General features: G+C 36.7%; 1 protein-coding gene across 2 annotated transcripts in view; it reads right to left on the bottom strand.

Moving 5' to 3' along the window:
- The window catches only part of DDX6 (DEAD (Asp-Glu-Ala-Asp) box helicase 6), a 51,175-nt gene that overhangs the window by 14,321 nt on the left and 12,886 nt on the right, over window positions 1-23,968 (bottom strand). For both annotated transcript variants that reach the window (XM_006833892.1, XM_006833891.1), the window contains 6 exons: window positions 12,995-13,124; window positions 8,251-8,397; window positions 6,979-7,073; window positions 5,803-5,925; window positions 2,919-3,047; window positions 1,981-2,097 (listed from right to left, as the gene is read on the bottom strand). In XM_006833892.1, coding sequence (XP_006833955.1) covers window positions 1,981-2,097; window positions 2,919-3,047; window positions 5,803-5,925; window positions 6,979-7,073; window positions 8,251-8,397; window positions 12,995-13,124 — 741 coding nt within the window. The remainder of the gene's footprint in view (window positions 1-1,980; window positions 2,098-2,918; window positions 3,048-5,802; window positions 5,926-6,978; window positions 7,074-8,250; window positions 8,398-12,994; window positions 13,125-23,968) is intronic.

Consider the following 23,968-nt stretch of genomic DNA (forward strand, 5'->3'; position numbering starts at 1 on the left):
AGGAGCAGACTTGCAGAATGTGCCCTTTGGAGATGTAATTTATTATATATGCCTGAGTGGGTTTTTTTGTTTGTGTGTTTTTTTAAAAAGCTAAAGTGGATACAGAGAAATACTTTTAACTGATGGTATATGGAGGGGATTATAATCAATGTAATGAAACATGTTATATGAATTGTTGAATGTGAAACTGAGCATGTGCCCTGTAAACTGTCACTCAATCCACAATAAAAACCTTAAATTAAAAAAACAAGAAAAAAATACATTTTATCTTTTTAAAATAATAAAACATGATGAAAATTCTAAATGACAATTTTTACTATGTATAATATTCTCTATTTTATAGTGTTGCACTGTGGGTTAATGTGGACTGAAAGGTCGATGGGTCAAATTCGCCAGCTGCTCTTCGGAAACCCTATACAGGGTCACTATGAGGTGGAACCAACTGGATGCCATTTAACAACAACAATGTGCATCTTAGTATCAAATAAAGAAAGCCCAAGTGTGACTTGGTTATAACATTTACTTTTTAGACTTCTGGAGTGGCACTGTAGCATCAGCACTGGTGAACCACAAAGTCAGCAGTTCAAACCCACCTGTTGTTCCTCAGAAACCCAATACAGGGTCGCTATGAGTCGGAGTCGACTAAATGGCACTTTACCAACAACTGCATTAGTTGTTTTAGTTATTATATAAAAAGCTTAAAAAAATACCTTTCCCATTAAAAATAAATAGATATACACAACACTTGATTCGAGGTTCTTGTTTGAAGAATGTAGCATCTCACAAACTGGTGTTATCTTCAAAAGCAACTTCCTTCCATTCTGAAATATTTTGTTGAGCTTAAATACATTCCATTTTCTGTGAAAAACTCTAAATTTTTAACCTCCTGCATAACGGTATCTGATCCATTAAGCTTCTTTCAAATCCAAATTTCAATTGAGTCATTTTTCAAATTTTGTCACACTATAAAAATTGCTTCTATCCATGTAATTTCACAATGTTGTAGTTAGCACAACAAAAAAAAATTATTATAGTTTTGAATTTATTCTATAGAACACCTCATGATGAGGGAAATATGTTTTGTAGCCACACTTTTCAATATAGCAGAATAAGCACTAGACTGTGAACCATAAGGCTGGCAGCTCAAACCCACCAGCTGCTCCTCAGAAAACCTATATAAGAGTCATTATCAGTTGGAATTGATTCAACGGTACTTACAAGCATATATGTGACGTACTGAGCACCTGAAATGCAGTTTATAACTGAGGAACTTAATTTTAATTTTACTGTATCTTAATGAATTTAAATTGCAATATGGTGCTAGTGGTTGTTATATTCAACAGAGCAAATTTATAGACTCACTCTTTCAGTGAAGACTAAAATTCCACATTTACACCATACTTGCTTATTTTACAAAGGATTACTATAATCTAACAACTTTGTGAGTTTTGAATATATATTACCACCTCATTTTTATGAAAACTGAACCTCATTGAAGTTAAAATGAAGGATCCTTTCACTATCAACAAATGTTATGAAGTGCTGTCAAGTAAGTTCTGACTCACAGCAACCCTGTATAGGGTTTCCGAGGAGTAGCTGATGAGTTTGAACCACTAACTGCATGGTTAGCAGTCCAGTGCTCATCCTAGAGCACCACACCAGGGCTCTGATTACAGAATAGTTCATTCTTAAACTATGGAGTTAATAAACTACAGAGTCCTGGTGTGGCGCTGTGGGTTAATGCACTGGACTGCAAAGCCATCTGAACTGCAAAGTCGGCGGTGCAAGCTCACCAGCTACTCCTCGGAAACCCTATAAAGGGTTGCTATGGGTTGGAACCGACTCGATAGCACTTAAGAACAACACCACCAACAACAAAATTCTTAAACTCAGAACATTTAGAGAAGTACTAAAATAAAACCCAAGAAATAAATATAAAGTTAAAAAAAAAAATCTATGAAGTTCTGGTTCCACACTCACCTGCCTCATTTTAGCATGGATATAGAAGCAAGAATAACCCAGCTGAGAAATCTTCTTGGCTAGCAATTCAACTCGCTGAGAGGAGTTGCAGAAAATGATCGACTGATTTATCTGAAGCTAAACATAAGAAAAATAGGCATGAGAAAGAAATACAAAAAGCTTCATTTTGTATGCCAAATCTTGAAAATACTACCAAACATGAAACTTTTAAAACATGGACTACAGCAGCGCTGGGAGATGTCAGAACCATGGGCTGGATAAGGCCCTTGAAATCTTTTAGTCTGGTCCTGCTAAGACAACCACAGTTCCAGTCACCACATAATTTAAATGGTTGATCAAATATGGTAGGATAATTTTTAAGTTGATAATTTTGTATGGCCTGCAAACGATGTTATAAATTTTGGCAGAAAAAATATCCCCCAACCCCTGGTCTAAAATTTACAATCTCATAATACAGGAAAAGATGCAAACAGTGGTATATGGTCTTCTTTTACTCAGTTGTAGATAATAAGTTTTGTCATATTTTATAAGGGTCACATGATTGCCAACATCAATAAAGCAATGAAGGTCAAATTATACTAGAGTCTAATTAAAAGGGCCTAGTGTAGTGGTTACGAATTGGGCTGCTAATCTCAGGGTTAGCAGTTTGAAACTACCAGTTGTTCCAAGGGAGAAAGATGAGGCGTTCTGCTCCCATAAAGATTTACAGCCTCAGAAACCCTGTACAGGGTTGTTATAAATTGGAACCGATTCCATGGCACATAACAACAACAACAACAACAAATGGTTGATCAGTCATATCCTATCAACTTCAGATTAAGCACTGATACTGCCTTTCAGGAAAAATGGACTTTTTTTAGAGTGAAGATAATAGGAAAATTGATACAAATGTGTTTTATTAAGAGATAGACATTTAACAACTGAAGGAAATGACTTACCCTGGAGAAGAGTGTGTTGAGGCAGTGTACTTTTTGGCGCTCAGTTACATATGCGTAGTACTGGGTTACTCCCTTCAGAGTTAGTTCCTCCATCAGGTTAATTTCATATGGTTTTTGCAAATGGGAATTCTGGAAAAAGAAGTTTTATATTTAAAAGAGTATACTTTAGGCTCAAAATAGCTGCTTTTTTTCTGGTTACCTTGTGCATTGCTCTTCAAATCAAGTACAAATGATATAAGGGGACTTCAAAAAACTGGAAAAATGGATTTATAAGATAAAATATAAAATATTAACTGCAGAAAAATGGGCAGTATTTAGATATTTTTTTTTTAAGATCGGTAAACAAGTCAGAAGGAGTAAAATTAGAGGACTCTAAGGTGGATGCCTAACATGGTTTCCCATTGAAACTCTCTCATAATTGCCCATGTGTGATGAGAGGAGTGATAAGGAACACTGTCTAGGTGGAGAAGTTATCTTTGGTGACATTTTCCTGCTAAAGGTTTTATAAACTTTCTAGAAACACTCTCATAAGCAGATGAATCTTATCTTCTTTGACTCTTCAGAAAGTCAAAAAGCAAAATGCCTTGAGCGTCCCCCTAAACTGTTACCATGACTTTTGCTCTTGACTGTCCACTTAAAAAAACAAAAAAACAAAAAACTTTTTATTGTGAACTGAACCAAAGTTTATAGAGCAGACATCATTGGTTTTACATTCAACAAATCATAGTTTCATCTCAGTAATTACAGTATCAATGTATCATCACTTAATCCCATTTCCAGTATTTGTTTCCATTCCTCCTTCTTTCCAACCCTTCTGAAGTTTGCCTTTGGGTAAATGCTACCTTTTGATCTTGAATGGCTGACCATTCTATCGTGGTGCATACCTCACTAGTACTGCTGTTCCCCTATATACCTATCTATTTGTTGTTGTTACATGCTGTCCAGTTGATTCCAACCCATAGCAACCATGTATAGAGTTTATGAGGAGCAGCTGGTGAGCTTGAAGTGCTAACCTTGCAGTTCCAACGGCTTAGCTGTCTGGCGTATTACCTGGCTAAAAATTAAGCCATGGGGGTGAGTTCAGTTCCAGACCTGAAGGTAACCAAGGACCATAGTCTTGGGTTCCACCAGTATTCATTTGATCTGAAAGCATGGTGTTTTTCATGGTTTTGAATTTTGCTCTACATTTCCTCCCACACTATCCAGGACTTTCTAATGTGATTCCTTTCAGATATGTTGCTGGTTGTTGCTGGGTGTAATCTAGTTCTTCTGGTCTCAAGGACACAGAGACTGATGCTCACATGGTCCACTGGTTCATTAGATTGTTTCCTACCATCTTAAATTTTCTTCATTCTTGTTTGCTCGGGACAAAGAGTCCTCTATTTACACTTTAGATGGTTGGCTCATGAGCTTTTAAGATTCCAATAGCTACTCACCCAAAGTAAGATGCAGAATATTGTCTTTGTGGACTGTTATGCTAACTGACTATATAGTCTTGGGTTTTCCCAGACTATGCTAATAGGTCCATTTTTGCTTTGACTGGATCACTTATACTTCTTGGAAGCCATCGATTTCATTGTCCTTTGTTTTCAGGATTTTATTGGTAAAGCCATGTTTTATCTCCTGTTACAATTCTTCAAAGAAATGCTTCAGGATCTTGTTGTCACATATTTAAAACTTCCACTGACGAGCCTTCAGCTAATCTGGCCACGACAGCTTTGGCACCCACTGAGTAGAAAGTTTGCTCAATTTTCCAGATTGTGTAAACTGGATGAATTGAAATGTCTATGGTGTTGGCTATTGTCTGTGCCATTTGTCATCTTCAATTGTTGTTGTTGTTAAGTGCTGTTGAGTTGGTTCCAACTCACAGCTAACCCGTATAGGGTTTCTGAGGCTTTAAATCTTTGAGGGAGCAGAAAAAGCCTCAACTTTCTCTCTTCAATTAGGGGGAAAAAAAAAAGATTAATTTTTATCCTCACAAATTTATGTGGATGGCCTGTTGCTGCAAGCTTCAACATTGTCTCATCCCCTCTTAAAACACGTTATCCATTTGTAAACCAATTTCTTTGGGGCACTGTTCTTATAAACTTTTTGTACAGCATCAATGACATCACCATTATTCCACCTAAGCCTCACCATAAATTTAATGTTTATTCTTGGCTTCAATGTTGCTTTGGTAGGGGTGCTTTCCAACCTGATGTTTTATCTGTCTTAGTGTCTCAAACTAGATCCTGTTTAGACACGTTATAGTTAGTATGATTTTTATTTGGTGCCAAAAAATATATATAATTCCATACAGCTTTTTCATAATGTGTTTTCCATGAACTTTTTGAAGACTCCCTTGTATCATTAAAGAAATAAATATGAGATCGCAAATACAATTAAGTATTTAAAATAGACTCTGCACACAGAATTTATATAATAATCAATTTATCTAGAATCAAAGGCTGAATCAGTTTGACAAGTTAAGTGAACAATTTAGTCAAATTACTGTTAATAGCTTCTAAAATAATTTATACACACAAATCTTAACTCATCAGCTGAAGAAAAAGCCTAAAACTTATTAAGTATGACGTTTACAGGCAGTTTCTTTTATGACAAAGCAGACTCACAACTGATTTGTTTTGGGTATATATCTTACTGTTAGTAATATGTCTGTAGGTTTCTATGTAATGTTTCTGACCCCCAAAGATAAACGAAGATTTAAGTAGACACTGACGATAAAAGGTAATAATAATAAATAAAAAATCAAGGTATTTGACTTACATAAGAACTGACTCAAGACAGAGTTGTCTTATCATCTTAAGTTGGGACTACCTGTAAATTGATTATAAGATGTCAAAAGGAAACATGCTGGAGCTTGCAAGTACAGATTTATACTCACCATGAACTTTTGTACACTAAGAGGGAAAGTAGCAGAATATAGTAAAATCTGCCTGTTTTTAGGTAGCGTGAGAATAATATCCTCCATTATCTGTACAAAATCCTGTGACAGCAACTTATCCGCCTGCAGTACAAAGAGTAAACAATTTTAAAACAATAAAATAAATGTTGAAGATCTTTGGTTAATGTATGGCTAGAAAATAAGGCATCACTGAGCAACATCATCTATGAAATGCTCTTGGTTATGAGCTGAAAGTCCTCTAAAACACTATATAGTGTTACAATCAATGACACCACGACAAATTCCCAGTGGTTTGAAAACTAAGCATCAGATAGAAAAGTCTATAAAGTCTATAATCCTCAACTTCTAGGATGGACAAAAAAAAAAAGCCTTATGCAGACATAACCCTTGTTCCCATAAGAGAATTTAAATCATTTATGTATGATTTCCATTAAAGAGGCAAAAACATGGCATATTGATTAAAAGCACCAAGTTATAAGGTTAAACTAGCACTTAAAAGTGTGAGCACATAGTGATTAGCGTTACTATGCAAAGATAAAAGTCTGATATGAATCAGACCAAGATCAACCTTAAATTACCGACCAAATGGAAAAATAACTTTACTTCAAAACAAAGAGACTTCAAAAAGTTCGTGAAAAAGGTCCATTCCAGTTTCCCACAAACTTTTGAAGCCCCTTTGTATGTATAAAACACTGCTAGCTCCTGAAGAAACAAAATTCAGTAAGATATTTAAGGTACTTACAACCTCTTAAAGGTAATACATATAACAGAGACTCAAAACCAAATAATACAATGTAGTATATTCTAAATGGGGAAGGAGAGGTATTAGATACTGCATGCTTTTTGAGGTATATCAATGAATGGAAAGAGACTTATATTAAGCACATGACTTATTCAGGAATTCCTTTTTGAGAAGTCAAAATAAAATCCAGATTACTTGTATTCCCTAAGTAAAAAGGTAAGGCTGAACCCCTATGAATGTTTATCATCTATTGCCTCTGAAGAACAAGACATGTTTTATAAGAAAATTGGTTAGAACTGCCAAAAGTTGTATTTATTAATCACGAACACAATTTCTCCTTCATTCACTAGCAATCATAAGCAAAGCACAAAATAGTAAAAATCAGTATCTTTCCAAATGAAGAGAGACATTACCTCATCCAATACTATCATCTGGACATGATCAACCTTTGCTACTCCTTTCTTGATAAGATCCAGGATTCTCCCAGGGGTAGCTATCACCACATGTACTACACATAAGATATAGAAAACACATGTTCTCATTAACTTAAGCAAAAAGAATATATTAAATTTGAATCATGTATTTGTTACCAGAAACTTTGCTGCAGAGATAGAAGTTAACACGGAGGCACAAAGATCTATTTTCACTTCACTTAAAATTGGCAAGAGAATACTTGCTTTTTTTATCTCTACACTGGGTGGTGGTGGTGGTTGCTGTTAAGTGCTTTTAGCTTTCTAAGTTACTTGTTGCAACACGGGGAAGGCTTACTTTCCTGTCTTAGGTCAGTCTCCAATGAATAATGGAAGACAGATCAAGCCTCTGACACAATAGAAATATCTCTAATCTATAGTAACAATCTCCAGAAAATTATTAGAAGGATCAAATAAGAAATATTTCAAAGAACTGTGCAATATCAAAGAATTTATGAAGTAATTCAAGTAACCAAGTAACTATTATACAGATCTTCAATTTCATACATATTTTTTACAGTCTCATTATCTTCTTTTTCACTCAAAACAATACCATGGAAGTCTCTCCATGAAAACTAATACAGATCAGACAATTTCTTCTGACAGTATGTTTTCAAGTACTATAAACCAAACTGTAGTAAACAGGCTTGTATATAGTATTGCACTTGTCCAATTATTTCTTTAAAATGTTTTTGAGTACATGTTTTTAAAAATTTGAAATATACTGCCAAACTGCCAACCATAGGGAAAGTATCAATTTACACTTCCATGTAGCAAGAGGACCCATTTCTTTACAAACTCAAATTAGTTATTAATACTTTTTAGCCTTACCAATTAGAAAGGCACAATTAATACCAATTTACTGTTTATATTTACATTTCTTTATTAACTAGTAAGGAAGACTATCCTTTCAAGTATTACTATTAATTTGTCTCTCCCTACTGCCTTTAAGTGCAGTTCAAACCCACCAGATGCTCAGTGGAAAAAAGATGAGGCTTTCTGTTCCCGTGGAGATTTATAGCCCTGGAAACCCTTTAAAGGGTCGTTATGAGTCATAATCAATTTGATGGCAGTAAGTGACTTCCTTGGATAAGCATTCATTTTTCTATAGCAGTGTTTCTCTGTTCTGTATTAATTTTTAATAAGTTACAAATGAAGCATGTGCTACTAAAATGACACTAAGCATTATAACACCTTATATTGGTAATTTCTTACCTGTGTCATCAAGCCTCATTATATCATCCCGTAAATTGGTTCCTCCAGTAGTTGCCATCACTTTGGCCCCTCCCATGTGTTTGCTGACCTGGATGCAAATTTGACTGACCTGTAGAGCAAGTTCTCTAGTAGGAACAATCACCATTGCTGGAAAATATCAAGGAACAGGGAAAAAAAGAACATGTTATATTTTGTAAGATCTGGATACTGAGAAATATTAAAATGTTGAATCATTAATATGCTTGCCAGATTTTTTTAAAAAAGCAAATGAACAAATTTTTCTTAAAGAATCTATATACTGTTCTGTTCACTGGTATCTGGTTCATTGGTCTCTCACTGTCTGCGCACCTCTATTCTGGTGACTAGAGGGGATACCTGAGCAAATGGACACCCACCCCTGGAGGATTCTACTATGCAATGTAAAAGAATAGAAACAACCTTAGGGAGGCAGTGAGTTGATGGGAGGATGAGATTAGCTGTTGAAGTTAAAGAATAAAGTAATCAATGTCACTGAACTATTTGTGCAGAAAATTGAATTGGTGTTATTTTCTGCAACAAAAAGAAAAACAAAAACTTAAATGGTATTAAACTGGTTATTAGGAGTCCTGGTATGGAGCTGCAGGATAATGTGCTGGACACCATAAGATCAGTTTGAACTGCAAAGTGGCAGTTCAAATCTACCAGCTAACTCCTTGGGAAACCTATATATGAGTTGGAACTGACTTGTTGGCACATAACAACAACCTGATATTGATATTTCTAAGATGTTCAAATTCATTAGCTTAATAGTAAGACTGCACCATCTACTCAACTAGGAAATGCTTTCACAGGTTCTACTTATTTGAAAACAAGCAATTTGAAATTGGGAAAAGCAAAAATTACTGATCAAGAAAAATTAAAATTCATTAAGGAACTCAAGAAGTGAAATTTTAATTCTCTAAGTTTATTCACACTGGTGGTTGCTGTTAAGTGCTATAGAGTTGGTTCTGACTCATAGTGACTCCATATAGGGCTACTGAGACTTTTAAAAAGTTTTTGTAGAAGCAGAAATCTTGTCTTTCTCCCATGAAGTGGTTGGTGGACATGAACTGTTGACCCTGTGGTTTGCAGTCCAGCGTTTATTCTTAGGGTACAAGTCAGGAAATCTTTTTCTTGCCTATTGTCTAAGCTATTAAAATCTCCAAGCCATAAGCCTTTAAAAAACAGAAAAAGTTCTCCTTTTGATTAAAGACTCAATAGAAGAATCCTGATCAAGAGGCAGCAAAATGTGGAACACTCTCATAGAACTGACTTTCTGGAGTCATTGAGGCTAGATGATCCCTAGAAAATATTGCCAAGATAACCTTAAAACACCTTATTAAAATAAAATGATTCCCTGAAGTCACCTTTAAACCAAATAACAATTCAGCTTAATTAGTGAAGAATGGTTTCAACATTGCTTTTTTAAAGAATTACTTATATGGGATCAAATTGACATTTTAATTTGAAAGGGTAAATGAGAAGCTAAGAGGATAGTGAGTTTATTTTAATGGCAGTAGGGTAATTTGGAAAAGGACAGCAAGAATGGTTGTACAGCTCAAAGAATGTCATCAATGTCACTGAACTGTACATACGGAAAATGATGACTTGGTCTATGTTTTACTATTCATATCTTTACCAAAATATTTAAATTATTAAAAGAAATCTATATATCATGTTTCTAGTACTGTCAGTTTGTTGTACTGTGGTGGTTTGCATGTTGCTGTGATGCTGGAAGACATGCCACTGGTATTTTAAATATCAGCAGGATCACCCAAGGTAGACAGGTTTCAGTTGAGCTTTCAAACGAAAACTAGGAAGGAAGCCAAGAAATACTTTTGAATGTTTAGCCACTGAGAACCTTATAAATAGCAGCAGAATACTGTCAGCACCAGAATACTCAATACTGAAACATTTTGAATAGCACAAGAATATTGTCGAACACAGTGCTGGAAGATGAGCCCTTCAGGTTGGAGGGCACTCAAAATATGACTGGGGAAGAGCTGCGTCCTCAAAGTAGAGTTGACCAGAATGACATGAATACAGTTAAGCTTTTGAGGCTTTCATGTGCTGATGGGGCACAATTCAAAGTGAGGAGAAACAGATGTAAATGTCTACTAATAACTGAAACATGGAATGTATGAAGTACGAATCTAAGAAAATTGGAAGTTGTCAAAAATGAAATGGAGCGCATAAAGATGGATATTCTAGGCATTAGTGAACTGAAATGGACTAGCATTGGACATTTTGAATCTGATATGGTTTACTATGCCAGGACGAAAAATTGAAGAGGACTGGCACTGCAGTCATCATCAAAAAGAATATCTCATACGACTGTTATTCGAATGTGAGCATCAACCATTAAAGCCAGTGGTGATGATATTTAAGAATTCTACCAACTTTTTTAGTCTGAAATTGAGCAAACATGCAACCAGGATATACTGATAAATACTGGTGACTGAAATGCAAAGTTTGGAAACAAAGAGGAAGGATCAGTAGTCGGAAAATACGGCTTTGGTGATAGAAATGAAGCTGGAGAGTGCTGACAGAATTTTGCAAGACCAATAATGTATTCATTGCAAATACCTTTCTAAAACAACATAAAAGCAGAACCTTTTCAAAAGATGGAATACACAAAAAACAAACTGACTGTACCCATGGGAAAAGACAGTGGAAAGCTTCATATCATCAGCCAAAACAAAGGTAGGATCAAGCCATCAATTGCTCATATATAGTTTAGGCTGAAGCTGAAGAAAATGGAAACAAGTCCACAAGAGCCAAAATAGGAACTCTGAACATTTTCCATCTGAATTGAAATCTCAGGAACCTATTTGATGGATTAGACATTAACGACCAAAGACCAAAAAAGTTATGGATGACATCAAGAAAACCAAAGGTCTTTAAAGACAAGAAGAAAAAGACCAAAACGGATGTCAGAAGAGGCTCTGAAACTAGCTCTCCAGTGTAGAGATGCCAATGCAAATAAAAAAAGAAAGTAAAAGAGCTGAGCAGAAATTTTCAAAGGGCAGCTTGAGTAGGCATTATAATGAAATAGGCAAAGACTTGGAGTTAGAAAACCAAAAGAACACACTCAGCATTTCTCAAACTAAAAGAATGGAAGAAAAAATTCAAGCCTTGAATTGTAATACTGAAGGAGTCCATGGGCAAAATACTGAACGATTCAGAAAGCATCAAGAGAAGATGCAAGTAATACAAAGATGTCACTGTACCAGAAAAAAATAGACGATGTTCAAACATTTCAAGAGGTTGCATATGATCCAGAGCCAATGGTACTGAAGGAAGCAATCCAAGGTGTGCTGATGGCATAGGCAAGGTTCCAGGAACTGATGCAATACACAGTGAAATCTTCCAACAAACTGATGAGGCACTGGAGTCACTCACTCATCTATGCCAAGAAACTTATAAGACAGCTACCTGTCCAACTGATTGGAAGAAATCCATATTTTTTGCCCATGCCAAAGAGAGGCGACTGAATAGAATGGGGACATCATCTGACAATTAGTATCACAGGCAAGTAAAGTTTGCTAATAAAGATAGATGTTTGCAAGAGTACATTGACAGGGAACTGCCAGAGGTTCAGGCTGGATTCAGATAAGGACATGGAAAGAGGGATATCATTGTTGGCACCATATGGATCTTGGCTGAAAGCAGAGAATACCAGAAAGAATACCTGTGTTTTATTGACCATGCAAAGGCTTTTGACTGTGGATCACGACAAACTATCAAGAACATTATAAATAATGGGTATTCCAGAACACTTAATTGTAACTCATGAAGAACCTGTACATAAATGGCAGTGGTTTGAACGTAACAAGGGGACACTGAATGGCTTAAAATCATGGAAGGTGTGCGCCAGCTTTGTATTCTTTCATCATACCTATTCAATATGTATGATGATCAAATAATCCAAGAAGACAGATTATAACATTGTCAAAGACTTCATTTTGCTTCAATTTGCTATCAACACTCATGGAAGCAGCAGCCAAGAGATCAGATGTATGGCATTAAGCGAATCTTCTGCACAAGACCTCTTTAAAGTGTTCAAGAACAAAGACGTCTCTGACCCAAGCCATAGTATTTTCAGTAGCCTCATATGCATGTGAAAGTTGGACAATCAATAAAACCACAGAAAAATTGATGCATTTCAATTACAGCGTCAGAGAAGAATATTAGCTATATCATGAACTGCCAAAAGAACAAATAAATCTGTGTTGGAAGAAGTACAGCCAGAAAATGCTCTGTACTCACACTTCAAACATATTATCAGGAGGGACTAGTCCCTAGAGAAGGACATCATGCTAGGTAAAGTAGAGGGTCAGCAAAAAAGAGGAAGACCTCCAACAAGATCAATACACACAGTGGCAACAGCTATGGGATGAAGTGTAAGAATTGTGAGGTTGGTGCAGGACCAAGCAATATTTTGTTCTGTTGTAAATAGGGTTGCTCTAAATTGGAACTGACTCAACGGCATGTAACAACAACATATATCATGTTAATTTACTTTAAAAACAAAATCTTTTTACAAAATGAAAGGGAACATCTTTATTTTTATAAAGGTAATCAAAAACTGTGAAAAGAAAGTGTAACTATTAATTTCAGATTATGTAAATTCTAAATACAAAAAGATAACACATTGTACATAACTCAGAAGTTTAAATTACCACTTTTAGTTAAAAAAAAAAATAAAAACCTTACTTCAACTAACCTTGTATATTGTCCTTCTTCAGGTCTAGCCGTTCAAGTAAGGGAATGAGGTAGGCACCGCTCTTGCCGGTTCCATTTTTTGCTCTAGCTAAAATATCCCTACCAGATAAAGCAATGGGAATACTCTCCTCCTAAAAGAGACAAGATAACACAAAATGCTTTGTGAATTAAAAAAAGTACATAAGCAAATTCTTCTCTGAAATACATTTTGAAGTGCTTGACATTTATATGCAAACCAGGTAAATTAGTAGGAATTGTCAACTTTATCTCTATTAATATTTACTAGAACTGCTCACAGATTTTAAACTGTATCCTGATGTAACAAAAAATGTGTGCAAATGAGTGAATGTGGTATAGTTGTCAAGCACCAACACAGGGGATGTGGCTTAAAGAAAGTGGAAGAACTTGGACTGAACCAGAAAAAATGGGATTTGAATACATGGAGAAAAAAAGAAAGGTCATTTTCCAATTAAAAATTGGAGAAAATAGTATAAACAAACAATATATGGTAGTCTGAGATTAGTAAGCCAATTTGACTGCAGTGAAAAAGTATAGTTTAGTCAAGTTAATTCTTGCACAAGGCAAGAATATGCTGGAAAAGTTTAATATTTGACATATTAACCCCCAATGTCTATGTGTCACAGCCAACTTCTTTGCCTGAAATGTACACAAGTTCTGTGCCAGTATAAAAATGGCAAGGCAGAGTCAACTGATCTCTTCTAACTTCACAAGGGGGAGAGAATCACCATCAGTACTAGATCAAGACTGATTTTTATGAAGTGGGAGGCAAACATACTTCATTTCTCTGTAACTTTATGAATTCTGACATTAGCTGTCCCTTCAATGGAATTCTCTATTTCTCTGCTGAGTTTGAGAATTTGCTACAATGACCACACCAGAAGTCATTGACCATATTCACAATTATAGGTATATTAGGGCAGTAACAGGTTACAATTTAGGATCAGGAATAATTCAAGATATATATATATTTCAGTTATGCAATTAGGATAGCCTCTTTTCAGTCATACCTGCAAGCAGGCCTCTCTCAGCTTGGCCTCTGTCCTGTGCAGACAAATTTTATAATGTTCTTCAGCTCTGCCAATAAATGCCTACAGGCACCTCACTACCCCAGGAAACCTGCCTGAAGTGAGTGCTCAGCTCTCGCACTCCATCGGTCAGTAAACCTTGCTATATCAACAAGTGCTCAGAGGAATTGCACTATGCTAGAAAGTCTCCTGCTGGAAGGCTCTCCACTTTCCACTTTCTCGCTCTGTGGGGTCAGCACACCTGCTTAGGCTGGGAAGCTTACTGCGTTATCTCATGCTGGTATCCCGCAGCTGTTTCTCTGCAACCATTTTGTGCTGTCTTCGGTGTTACAATTCTCTTATCCTGGGTCTAAGAGGGTCTCAGTTTATGAACTGGGTCTAAGATACACTCCACCAGCTGCTTCTCAGAAACCCTAATCAGGGTCGCTGTGAGGCAGAAGTACTAGTGTGGTGCTGTGAGCTAATGCGTCAGACTACAAAGTTGTATGAACTGCAAGGTTGGTGGTTCAAGCTTACCAGGTGCTCCTTGGAAATCCTATACAGGATCGCTATGGGTTGGAATCGACTCGACGTCACTTGACAACCACCACCACCACCACCACCACCCAGTCATCTGATGGGAATTACATGGCGAGAAAGCCCTATAAAAAGTATCCATTGTACTTTAGTTGGTCACCCCAATCCACTATCACATCACTTAGGGTAGTGTCTCATTTTCTTATTTTAGCTTACTTTATCATGTGTGTTTTGCCGAGTAGTTATCAACCCAATACAAATGTCCTAGACAGCAGCAAAGAATTCATAAAAGTTACCGAAAATTTAATACACATAATCAAAAGGAAAAAAATATAAAAGAAAAAGCCAAACCCATGGCCACAGAGATCATGACTCAGAGTGACCCTGTAGAACAGAACAGGACTACTCCTTAGTTTCTGAAACTGTCAATCTTGAAGGGAGCAGACAGCCTCATCTTTCTCCCATAAGCAGTTAATGGGTTTCAATCATTGACTTTGTGTTTAGCAACCCAACACTTCAACAACTGTGCCACCAGGGATCCTTTAAACACCCACATACAGAGATGAATTTAAAAAGGTGAATAGGTAATAATAGGAGCAAACAGACATATATGCAATGGACAGATATATGCAATGGACAGCCTCCCATTCAAAAGACATTCCAGTCACTTAGTAACAGGTTTCCCTCTTTATGACAATTTAAAAATCTGAGTTTGAAAAGGATATCAGGAGACAATTTAGGAGGATATTTCATATGGAAGAATTAAGGTGAATTTAACACTCTGAAAAGTGTTAAAACAAAAAATAGTCTGTAATTCTACGTAATAACCAGGCTGCTACCTAATCCTTTGGTCACATAACAACAAAATAAACTCCACTGGCACTCCAAATTTAACTTTATTGACCAGCTGGATAGTAGGCCTCTTCACTTCTACTTCTAAAGCTTAACATAATGATTCAATGAAGTAATTATATTTCAGAAACAAACAGGAGAACTATCAGACTCTAGGTTATCATTTTTGTAAGTTGGCTCACATTAGAAGAGAGGAATAATTACTCCCAAACTCAAAATTCTTACAAGGATCAGACAAATCTGTTCGTGTTACAACAAAGGATTGGGCCCTAACTCAAACTAGTAATTTTGAAGCCTATGTCTTGATAAGAAAGAAAAGACAATGGCAACAGCTTAGTATAAGTTACAAAGGCAGCCGTTGCTGCTCCAAATTCCTTTACACCAAACACCTGGAAACCACTTTTCACAGATTTTCTGGTAAAGAATTTCAGCCCTTCTCATGTTAAAAGTTAAAAAACCATGAGAAACATTTCAGATAATGATTTTAAGAGGAAACGTTTTCAAAGTTACTAACAAATAAATTTCTAAAAGTAATAAAGCAGATTCTTAAAAAAGTCTGTATGTTGTCAGTTTGTGAATCCTATACATTAAAGACAAACTACAGCTATTAAATAAAGTAGCCAAAGGTATTTCTGCTTCCAGAGAGGCATTATCATTCCTTACAATGAACCACAAGATGGGCATTCTGAGTCCACCAGCTGCTCCAGGGGAGAAAGATGAGGCTTTCTGATCTTGCAAGCCTAGGAATCCCTGTACTGGGTCAATATGAGTTGGAACTAACTCGATGGCACTTACCAATAACCACCACCACCACCAGAGAATAAGAGAAAAACAACAGATTCAGGGCCATCTGAATTATTAGTCTTCCTTATGGTAGGCAAATATTGGACTAGGGCTGAAAGTAGGAGCATAGTACAGATATGACACTAGTAAGAATCATAAAGAATTTGCAACCTGGTTTTTATCATTAATCCCTTGACATGCAAATGAAATTCCACATATATTTAATACACAAATATAATATTTTTCAGCATGTGTTTTTACATTTCTAAATGTGACAACTTATTGTCCGTCTGTAAAGGTCACTTTAGAAATACTTTTTAAAGGTTGGTTTTCCTTCAACATCTTCCATAAAATTCATAATAAAAGGGAGGTAAGATTGTTTCTTTTAGCTTCAAAGCATAGAAACTTTTGCCAATCATTACTAAAATACAAATTGATGTATATGTTCTAATGATGGTAGATCAGTATTGTCATGTTTAAAAGGATTTACTGAATGGTTCAGTTTCCTACTGTGCAAAGTGCTTTTATAAGTTGACAAAATACACTATGACACTGAAAAATGGTCACCCTTGTTATGGAAGAAAAGATCACAAAACCAGAATTCTGTGTTAACCCTTTCATGACGGGTGGTATATATATTGCCCATCAACACTGTCAGCCTCCCAGTTCTTGGAAAGCTATTATTCCAGCTGCAGCACATGCTGCTATCTGGCAAGGGCCTGTATAACTGCATGAATCTGAAGAAATGGGCCTCATTTCACCAATGCTACAACCAGAGTCCACTTGGGACATATACAATGTATGTATATCCCGCATAAAACTGTATAACATTACTGGAAAAAAAAAAATTCCCTTGATTTCAGCATGCCTTTCATTACTGTAAACATACTGTTATCAACAAAAAATTCAAAGCAGAAAATAATTCAGTCATGAAAGGGCTAGAAATAATGGATATCTTTAAAAAACCTTTAAAAAAGCTGAAAAATGCTATTCACTGAATCACAAGTGTTTTGTTGACACTAACAAAACTGTAAGGAAAGTCCCAGTCATTCACCTGTCTGACCTGGAAGTTAAAACATGGGTGAATGAAAAAAAAAAAACACACACAAAAAACTAAATGATGCCCAGTTTTCACTATCAACCGCTTCAGAAAGGGAACACATTAGAGGGTCCTGGACAGACTGGAAGAAAATGTGGAATAAAACTCCAAAAAAAAAAAAAAGATTGGGTTTACTGGTCAGAAAGACTGGAGGAACCTGAGACTACCCTTCATGTCTGCAAAGGAACTTACTCCCTGTGGTTTAATTTTCAGCCAAGCAGTAGACAGATACATGGGGGAAGGCTCACCATGAAATGGTCAATCATTCAAAATAAAAAAGGTAACATTTGCCAAAGGATTAAGTTGAGAAGGGATGGGAAGGTGGGTAGAACGCAAATGGGAAACACAGGCAGGAAAGCAGGCTAACCAACTGTTGTTGCATGGAGGGGATTGTAATCATTGAGATGAAACAAAGTATATGATTTGTTGAAAGTAAAACTGCCGATTATGTCTGTAACTTCACCCAACTCACAATAAAAAGTAAAAGACACTGATAGGCACTTTTTAATTTTTTAAACTAAAAAATTATGAAAATAAATTAGAAAACAGATTCACTTCCACTGATATCATTAATTCCTCCTATGCCTGGGCTAATGGTCGTAAGAAATGTTTCTAGCACTTTAAGCTGTTATTGAAGAAATTTTCACATTGTAGCATTATGATAACCATTTATATTCTACCTATATGACATTCATTCTAAAGACAAACTCAAGTGTAGGGGTCAGATGGGTTTTTCTGTATGGTCAGAACAGCTTTAAGAATTCTGACCAAAGAAAACATTCCAGAGATAATATTCTGTTATCTTGTACCTACCAAATCCCAAATCTAAACCCACTGCTGTTGAGTTGATTCTGACTCAGACTTACAGGACAAAATAGACTTGGCCCTATAGAATGTCCAGTGATGTAGTCTTTACAGAAGCAGATTGCTTCATCTTTCTCCCACAAAGCAGCTGGGTGGACTCAAACTCAGTTAACCACTTTGCCACCAGGGCTCCTTCTTATACCTACAGACAGTATTAATTGGGCTACCTACTGTCATAAAATAGGTCTAAGAAAATCCTGGTTCTCACCCCTTGGTCTCTTTCCAGTTACTTTAGGTGAATTCCATTTATCTTCAGTAGTTTTAGAGGCTCCCATTATCCCCACAGGCTCATTCTCTTTAATGGTTTTGAGAGTCTACCTGCATACTACTCAATTCTATAGCATTCACAAAAGATAGGACTGGAGCATGTCCAAAAGCCTTGGTGAGTAAAGTTCTCTAAAACTTGAAAGAAGTGAGGTAGGGCAGAATTAGATGGGAGCTATCTTAATTCCCATTTTTTTTCACCCACTGACTGATTAAGACCATTTGTCTATTTGTTTGCCCTCTGTAAGAGAGATTTTTCCAAGGATAAGCCTTCAACAATGTAAATAGGCTAGTCTGTTCACTTATCTGGAAGAAGAATTAATATGCTGCCCTATATGGTGGCTACTATGAGCAGACTCAGAGAATTCAACAACATACTTTCTCCTACCACTTCCTAAGATTAGATAATAAGAATTCAAGTCAGGGTCAGACAGCTTTGAAAACCAAATGGAAATCATAGGGAGCTGTCAGAGAGGAGACAAAAGAACAAGAAAACTGAAAACTGTTTCATGTTTACCATGTGCCGGGGCACATAGTAACCTTATATTATTTACATCTTAGCAAGTTAAGTATTTAAATTTTACAACTGACTAAACATATTCTCTAAGAGATTGAATTGTTTTGGCCCCAAGTCACAATGTAAGAAATGCTAGAATCAGGATACAAACTTAGGCCTGCAGATAATAACATGTGATGGCAAGGATGTGGCAAATTTGGAGTCTTTATACACTGCTGGTGGGAACACACTGTGGTGTAGCCACTTTAGGAAACAGTCTGGCAGTTTCTGAACAGTTTATATATGAAGTTATCACATGACTCAGTAATTCTACTTTTAGGCATATACCTAATAGAAATGAAAACATATTTCTACACAAAAACTTGCAAACAAATTTTCACAGTAGCATTATCCATAATAGTCAACTGGTAGAAACAACACAAGTACTTATCATCAAATGATTGCTAAACCAAATATGGTATATCCATATGGTTGTTGTTGTTAAGTGCTGTCGAGTTGGTTCCAACCCATAGCAACCATTTGTCTGTAGGGTACCCAAGGAGCGACTGGTGAGCTTGAACCATCTATCTTATAGTTCAAACGACTTTGCAGTCTGGCGCATTAACCCAAAGCGCCACACTAAGACTACATATAATGGGGGTATTAATAGCAATAAAAAGGAATGGATTGCTAATACATGCTATTACCTAAACCAACTTTAGCCAAACAATAGACAGGCGTGGTGGTGGTGGCAGTAGTGTGCCCTGGAGTTGCTTTCTACTCATACTGACCCTGCATACGGCTTCCGAGGCTGTAAATCTTTATGGGAGCAGAAAGCCTAATCTTTCTCCTGCGGAACAGGGCTGGTAGTTTCGAACTGCTGATCTTGAGGTTAGCAGCCCAACTCATAACCACAATGCTACCAGAGCTCCTTAATAAACAGGTTTAGAACAGTAACAAGATGAACAAATAACACCAGGGAAGTACATGCTTTCTTATAACCACCAACCAGTCTTTGCTCAGGGATAAGTTTCAGAAAGGCAAGAAAGTAGAACAAATAGAAATGGTAAATACAGGAAAAACTCTACAGTGTACACTGACACACATTGGATCACTAAGAATTGGAAATAACTCACAACCAACAATAACAATCAGTAAGGAAATATTACATTAAAAGACTAAAGGAATTTGGGGAAACAATTCTTCTAGCCATAACAAATTCATGTTAACAGAAGATACAACTTATACTGTGTCAGACCTCATTGACAAAATACTTTTGAGATTCTTGATTCAATAAGAAATTTTGCTGCCAACAGTTAGTAGCTTCCATGCTTACCTCAATAATGTACTAGTCATCCCCCATTTCAGTATCTAAAATTATTCAAAAGGTATGCAGATGGTCAAACTGGCAAGAGCAGTCACCTCTCAGTCTTCATCTCCTTATACTAGGGTTCATGACGTTAAGCAGAATAAAGTACAGTCCCTCTGTGACAGTTAAAGTTGTGTGTCACCTTAGCGGGGCCATGAGTCTCACTGGTTTGGTAGTTACCATATAGACATTCCCCATGATGGAATCTACTATAAGCAAGCTAATTAATTAACTGAAAGGGAGTTTCTTCAGGGTATGGCATGCGTCCAATATATGTGGGCACTCTAGTAAAGCTCTCTTGTTTTTGCTGGATATCCACTAGAGCCTGTATCTAGCTTGTCACTCTAGTTCTTTGGACTTGAGGTAATGACCTGCCAGATTGCCTGTTCCTGGGAGTCATCAGTTTCTGCAGCCTGTGACTCAAGTTGCCATCTTATCTACTGACCTTCATTCATTCATTCATCTTCGCAGCCTGCTGTCTGTCGGGTCCATGGTTCATTAGCCCCTGCAGCCAAATGAGTCAGAAGAAACCTACAGCCATTTCCTTTTATTTATTTATTATATATGGCTTCAGAAAGTTTGTGGAAAAATGGAATTACACGATATTGGAATTTCCCCATAACCTTTTTGAAGCTTCCTCATATAAAAGCTTCAATGGGTTTTGCTTCTCTGTAGAACCTAGCCCAAGGCTCTCCTCCAAAGAAGTCAGTGATACTATAAAGCTATCCCTTCTGAATGCTAAAGTTATGCTACTCAACACAGTATTCAGACCTTGTATAGTCACAGATGGCTAAATCAATATGAGGTATATGGGACCAATGTGTAGTATATCTGGTTCAACCTTGCCAGTGTAAAATCCTCATTTGTGAGCATATAGTCTTATTTGCCTTATTCTCCAACAACATTGTAGTCAAATTGTAACTAAGCTAACTCCTTAAAAAAACAAGACTTAATACATTGCAGGGATTGCCATCAATGGCACAGAACAAAATGTGTACCAATTGTTGAATGGAAAACTAATTTGCTCTGTAAACTTTTATCCAAATCACAATAAAGTAAAAAATTAAATCAGGGGAAAAAAAGGTAAGGCCAAATACTACCAAAGGCAATAAAGACAATTCAGGGAAAAAATAAAACAGGAAAAACAAGAAGTGAAAATAAGAGAGAATGGAAAAAACAATAGTATAAGCCAGTCATGATGTTGGATTTTACTTGAGAATTTCTAAATTCCTTTTTGGTTTTAAAATCCTAATACTTATGGTTTATTACCCAATGATTCTGGGATTCCTGGTGTGACACTGTAGGATCAGCACTGGACTGTGAACCACAAGGCTGGCAGTTCAAACCCACCAGCTACTCCTCGGAAACTGTTTCAGAATCAACTCCAAAGCACTTTAACAACAACCTGATTATTCTAAGAAATAGCGTGTGTTTTCTATAAATTCTTAGGAGAAAACAATAGGGAAGACAGATGAGTGGTAGTCTAAGGTATCTATAATTATTACGAAGGACTTCAAAATGTTCATGGAAATTTTTCACAAACTCTTTTAATTCTATTATTCCATGAACTTTTGGGAAGTTCCCTCATATGAGCATATTCATACAATGCTTTACTACTTTGAATTTGTTTTTAAAAACAGCTTAAAATCTGCTCCTAACAATAAAAACCCTGTGAGAAAGGTTGTTTATTATTTCTGCTTTACAGAAAAAAACTAGATGTCAGACTGGCTGAGTAACTGTATGTCATGTCATTACTGAGTGTACAAGTAACAATATCAATTTTAAATTTTAACATAAAATAGATAATATGAGCCAGTAAGGGTCACTGAAAGAGTCTTGGTGAAGCAATAGTTAAGTGCTTGGCAACTAGACCTTTTCAGTAGCTGGGGGTGGGAAGTGTGGGGAAGGGACTGACTGATCTGCTCCTGTAGAGTTTATAACCTAAGCAAATCTATGAGACCGCTCTACACTGTTCTATATGGTGGCTATGATTCTCAACAGACTCAACAGTCTGCTAGTGATCATCTAGGATTCCTGATGTGGTGCTGTAGGATCATCAGCAATGGACTGTGAAGAACAAGGTCAGTATTTCAAACCCATCAGCTACTCCTCGGAAACCGTTACAGGGTCGGTATGCGTCGGAATCGACTCAATGGCACTTAAAAACAGTGACCATCTAATGTGTTACTATTGAAGTGAAGAAAACTGAAGAAAATCAAGAACTCATAGAAACAATTAGTCCAAAAGACTAATGGACCACGTGACCCTCAGCAGCCTCCACACCACCATAAGACCTAGATGGTTCCTGGCTACCAATATAGACCATTCTGAAAGGGACATTAGGGGTTTGGATAGTGGGAGAAAAATATGGAAAAATGCAAAAAGATCAGGCTTACTGGCTGGATAGACACTGGTAGAACCTCTCAGATGATGGACTTCAGCTACCCCTCAGGACTGGAATTGAACTCACCCCACCACATGGCTCACCATTCAGTCAAACTAACTCACAATTCTGGCTAATCACTACCCTTGCATTCCTTGCTTAGAACATGGATTCCTTCTTCTACTATTCTATCTTTCTCTTTTGAGTACAGATTCTTATCATTTCAACTGGAAATGTGTCCATCATGTTATATTGAAAGTATAATTAGCACATCCTTTCCAGCAGATTGTGAGAGCTGAAACCCTATCTGCTTTATTCATCACATTATTGCCAAGTGACTAATACTAAGTCACTCAATATGGTTGCTCAATGAAAAAGTACTATTGTCTTACAGGGCTTCTGTCCATAGCCCAGCTTAGACTGAACAAGTTTTATAAAGTTAAATGAAGACAAATGAACACGTTTACTACAAACTTGCATTTTAATTGATTTTGTTAAAGTGCCATCGAGTCAGTTCTGACTCATAGCAACCCATTATACTGTTTCCAAGGAGCAGCTGGTTGAGTGTAAAACACTGTCCTTGCAGTTCAAAACAAGCTTGCGGTCTTGTGTATTAGCCTACAGTGCCACACCAGGACTCCTGCATATGTATGTATGGTGGTGGTGGTTATGTGCCGTGGAGTCGGTTTCGACTCAATAGCGACCCTGTACAGGGTTTCCGAGGCTGTAATCTTTATTCATACGTGTATGAAAATAAGATACATATGTCTGTGTCTTATTTTCTTGCTCTTTCCACTAGAAGGCCAAGTAGAAAATAGAGCACCTAGTGCTCAAATCTTTATCTCTTCTAAAATCAAAACCCAAACCACTGCTATCAAATGTTCTTTCTGAATTAAGACCCTATTGTTGTTGTTAAGTGTCGTCAAGTCGGTTCTGACCCATAGTAATCCTGTATAGGGTTTCTAAGAAGTGGCTGGTGAGTTTCAACTGCCAACCTTGCAGATCAAGCCAACTTTACAGTCCAGTGCAATTAATGCGTCACACCAGGAATCCACAAAACCCTATTTGTTGTTACCGTTAAGTGCTGTCAAGTCAGTTACAACCCTTTAATGACCCTGTATAGGGTTTCAAAGAAGCAACTGCTGAGCTTGAACCACCGACCTTGAGGTTCAAAACAACTTTGCTGTCCAGCATATTAGCCCACAGCACCACACCAGAACTCCATAAGACCCTATAAGATAGAGTAAAACTAATACATAGGACTCAATCCACAATAAAAACCTTAAAAAAAAAAAAAATGGAT

The sequence above is a fragment of the Chrysochloris asiatica genome, unplaced genomic scaffold (genome assembly GCF_000296735.1).
Source record: "Chrysochloris asiatica unplaced genomic scaffold, ChrAsi1.0 scaffold00008, whole genome shotgun sequence".
NCBI classification, from domain to species: domain Eukaryota; kingdom Metazoa; phylum Chordata; class Mammalia; order Afrosoricida; family Chrysochloridae; genus Chrysochloris; species Chrysochloris asiatica.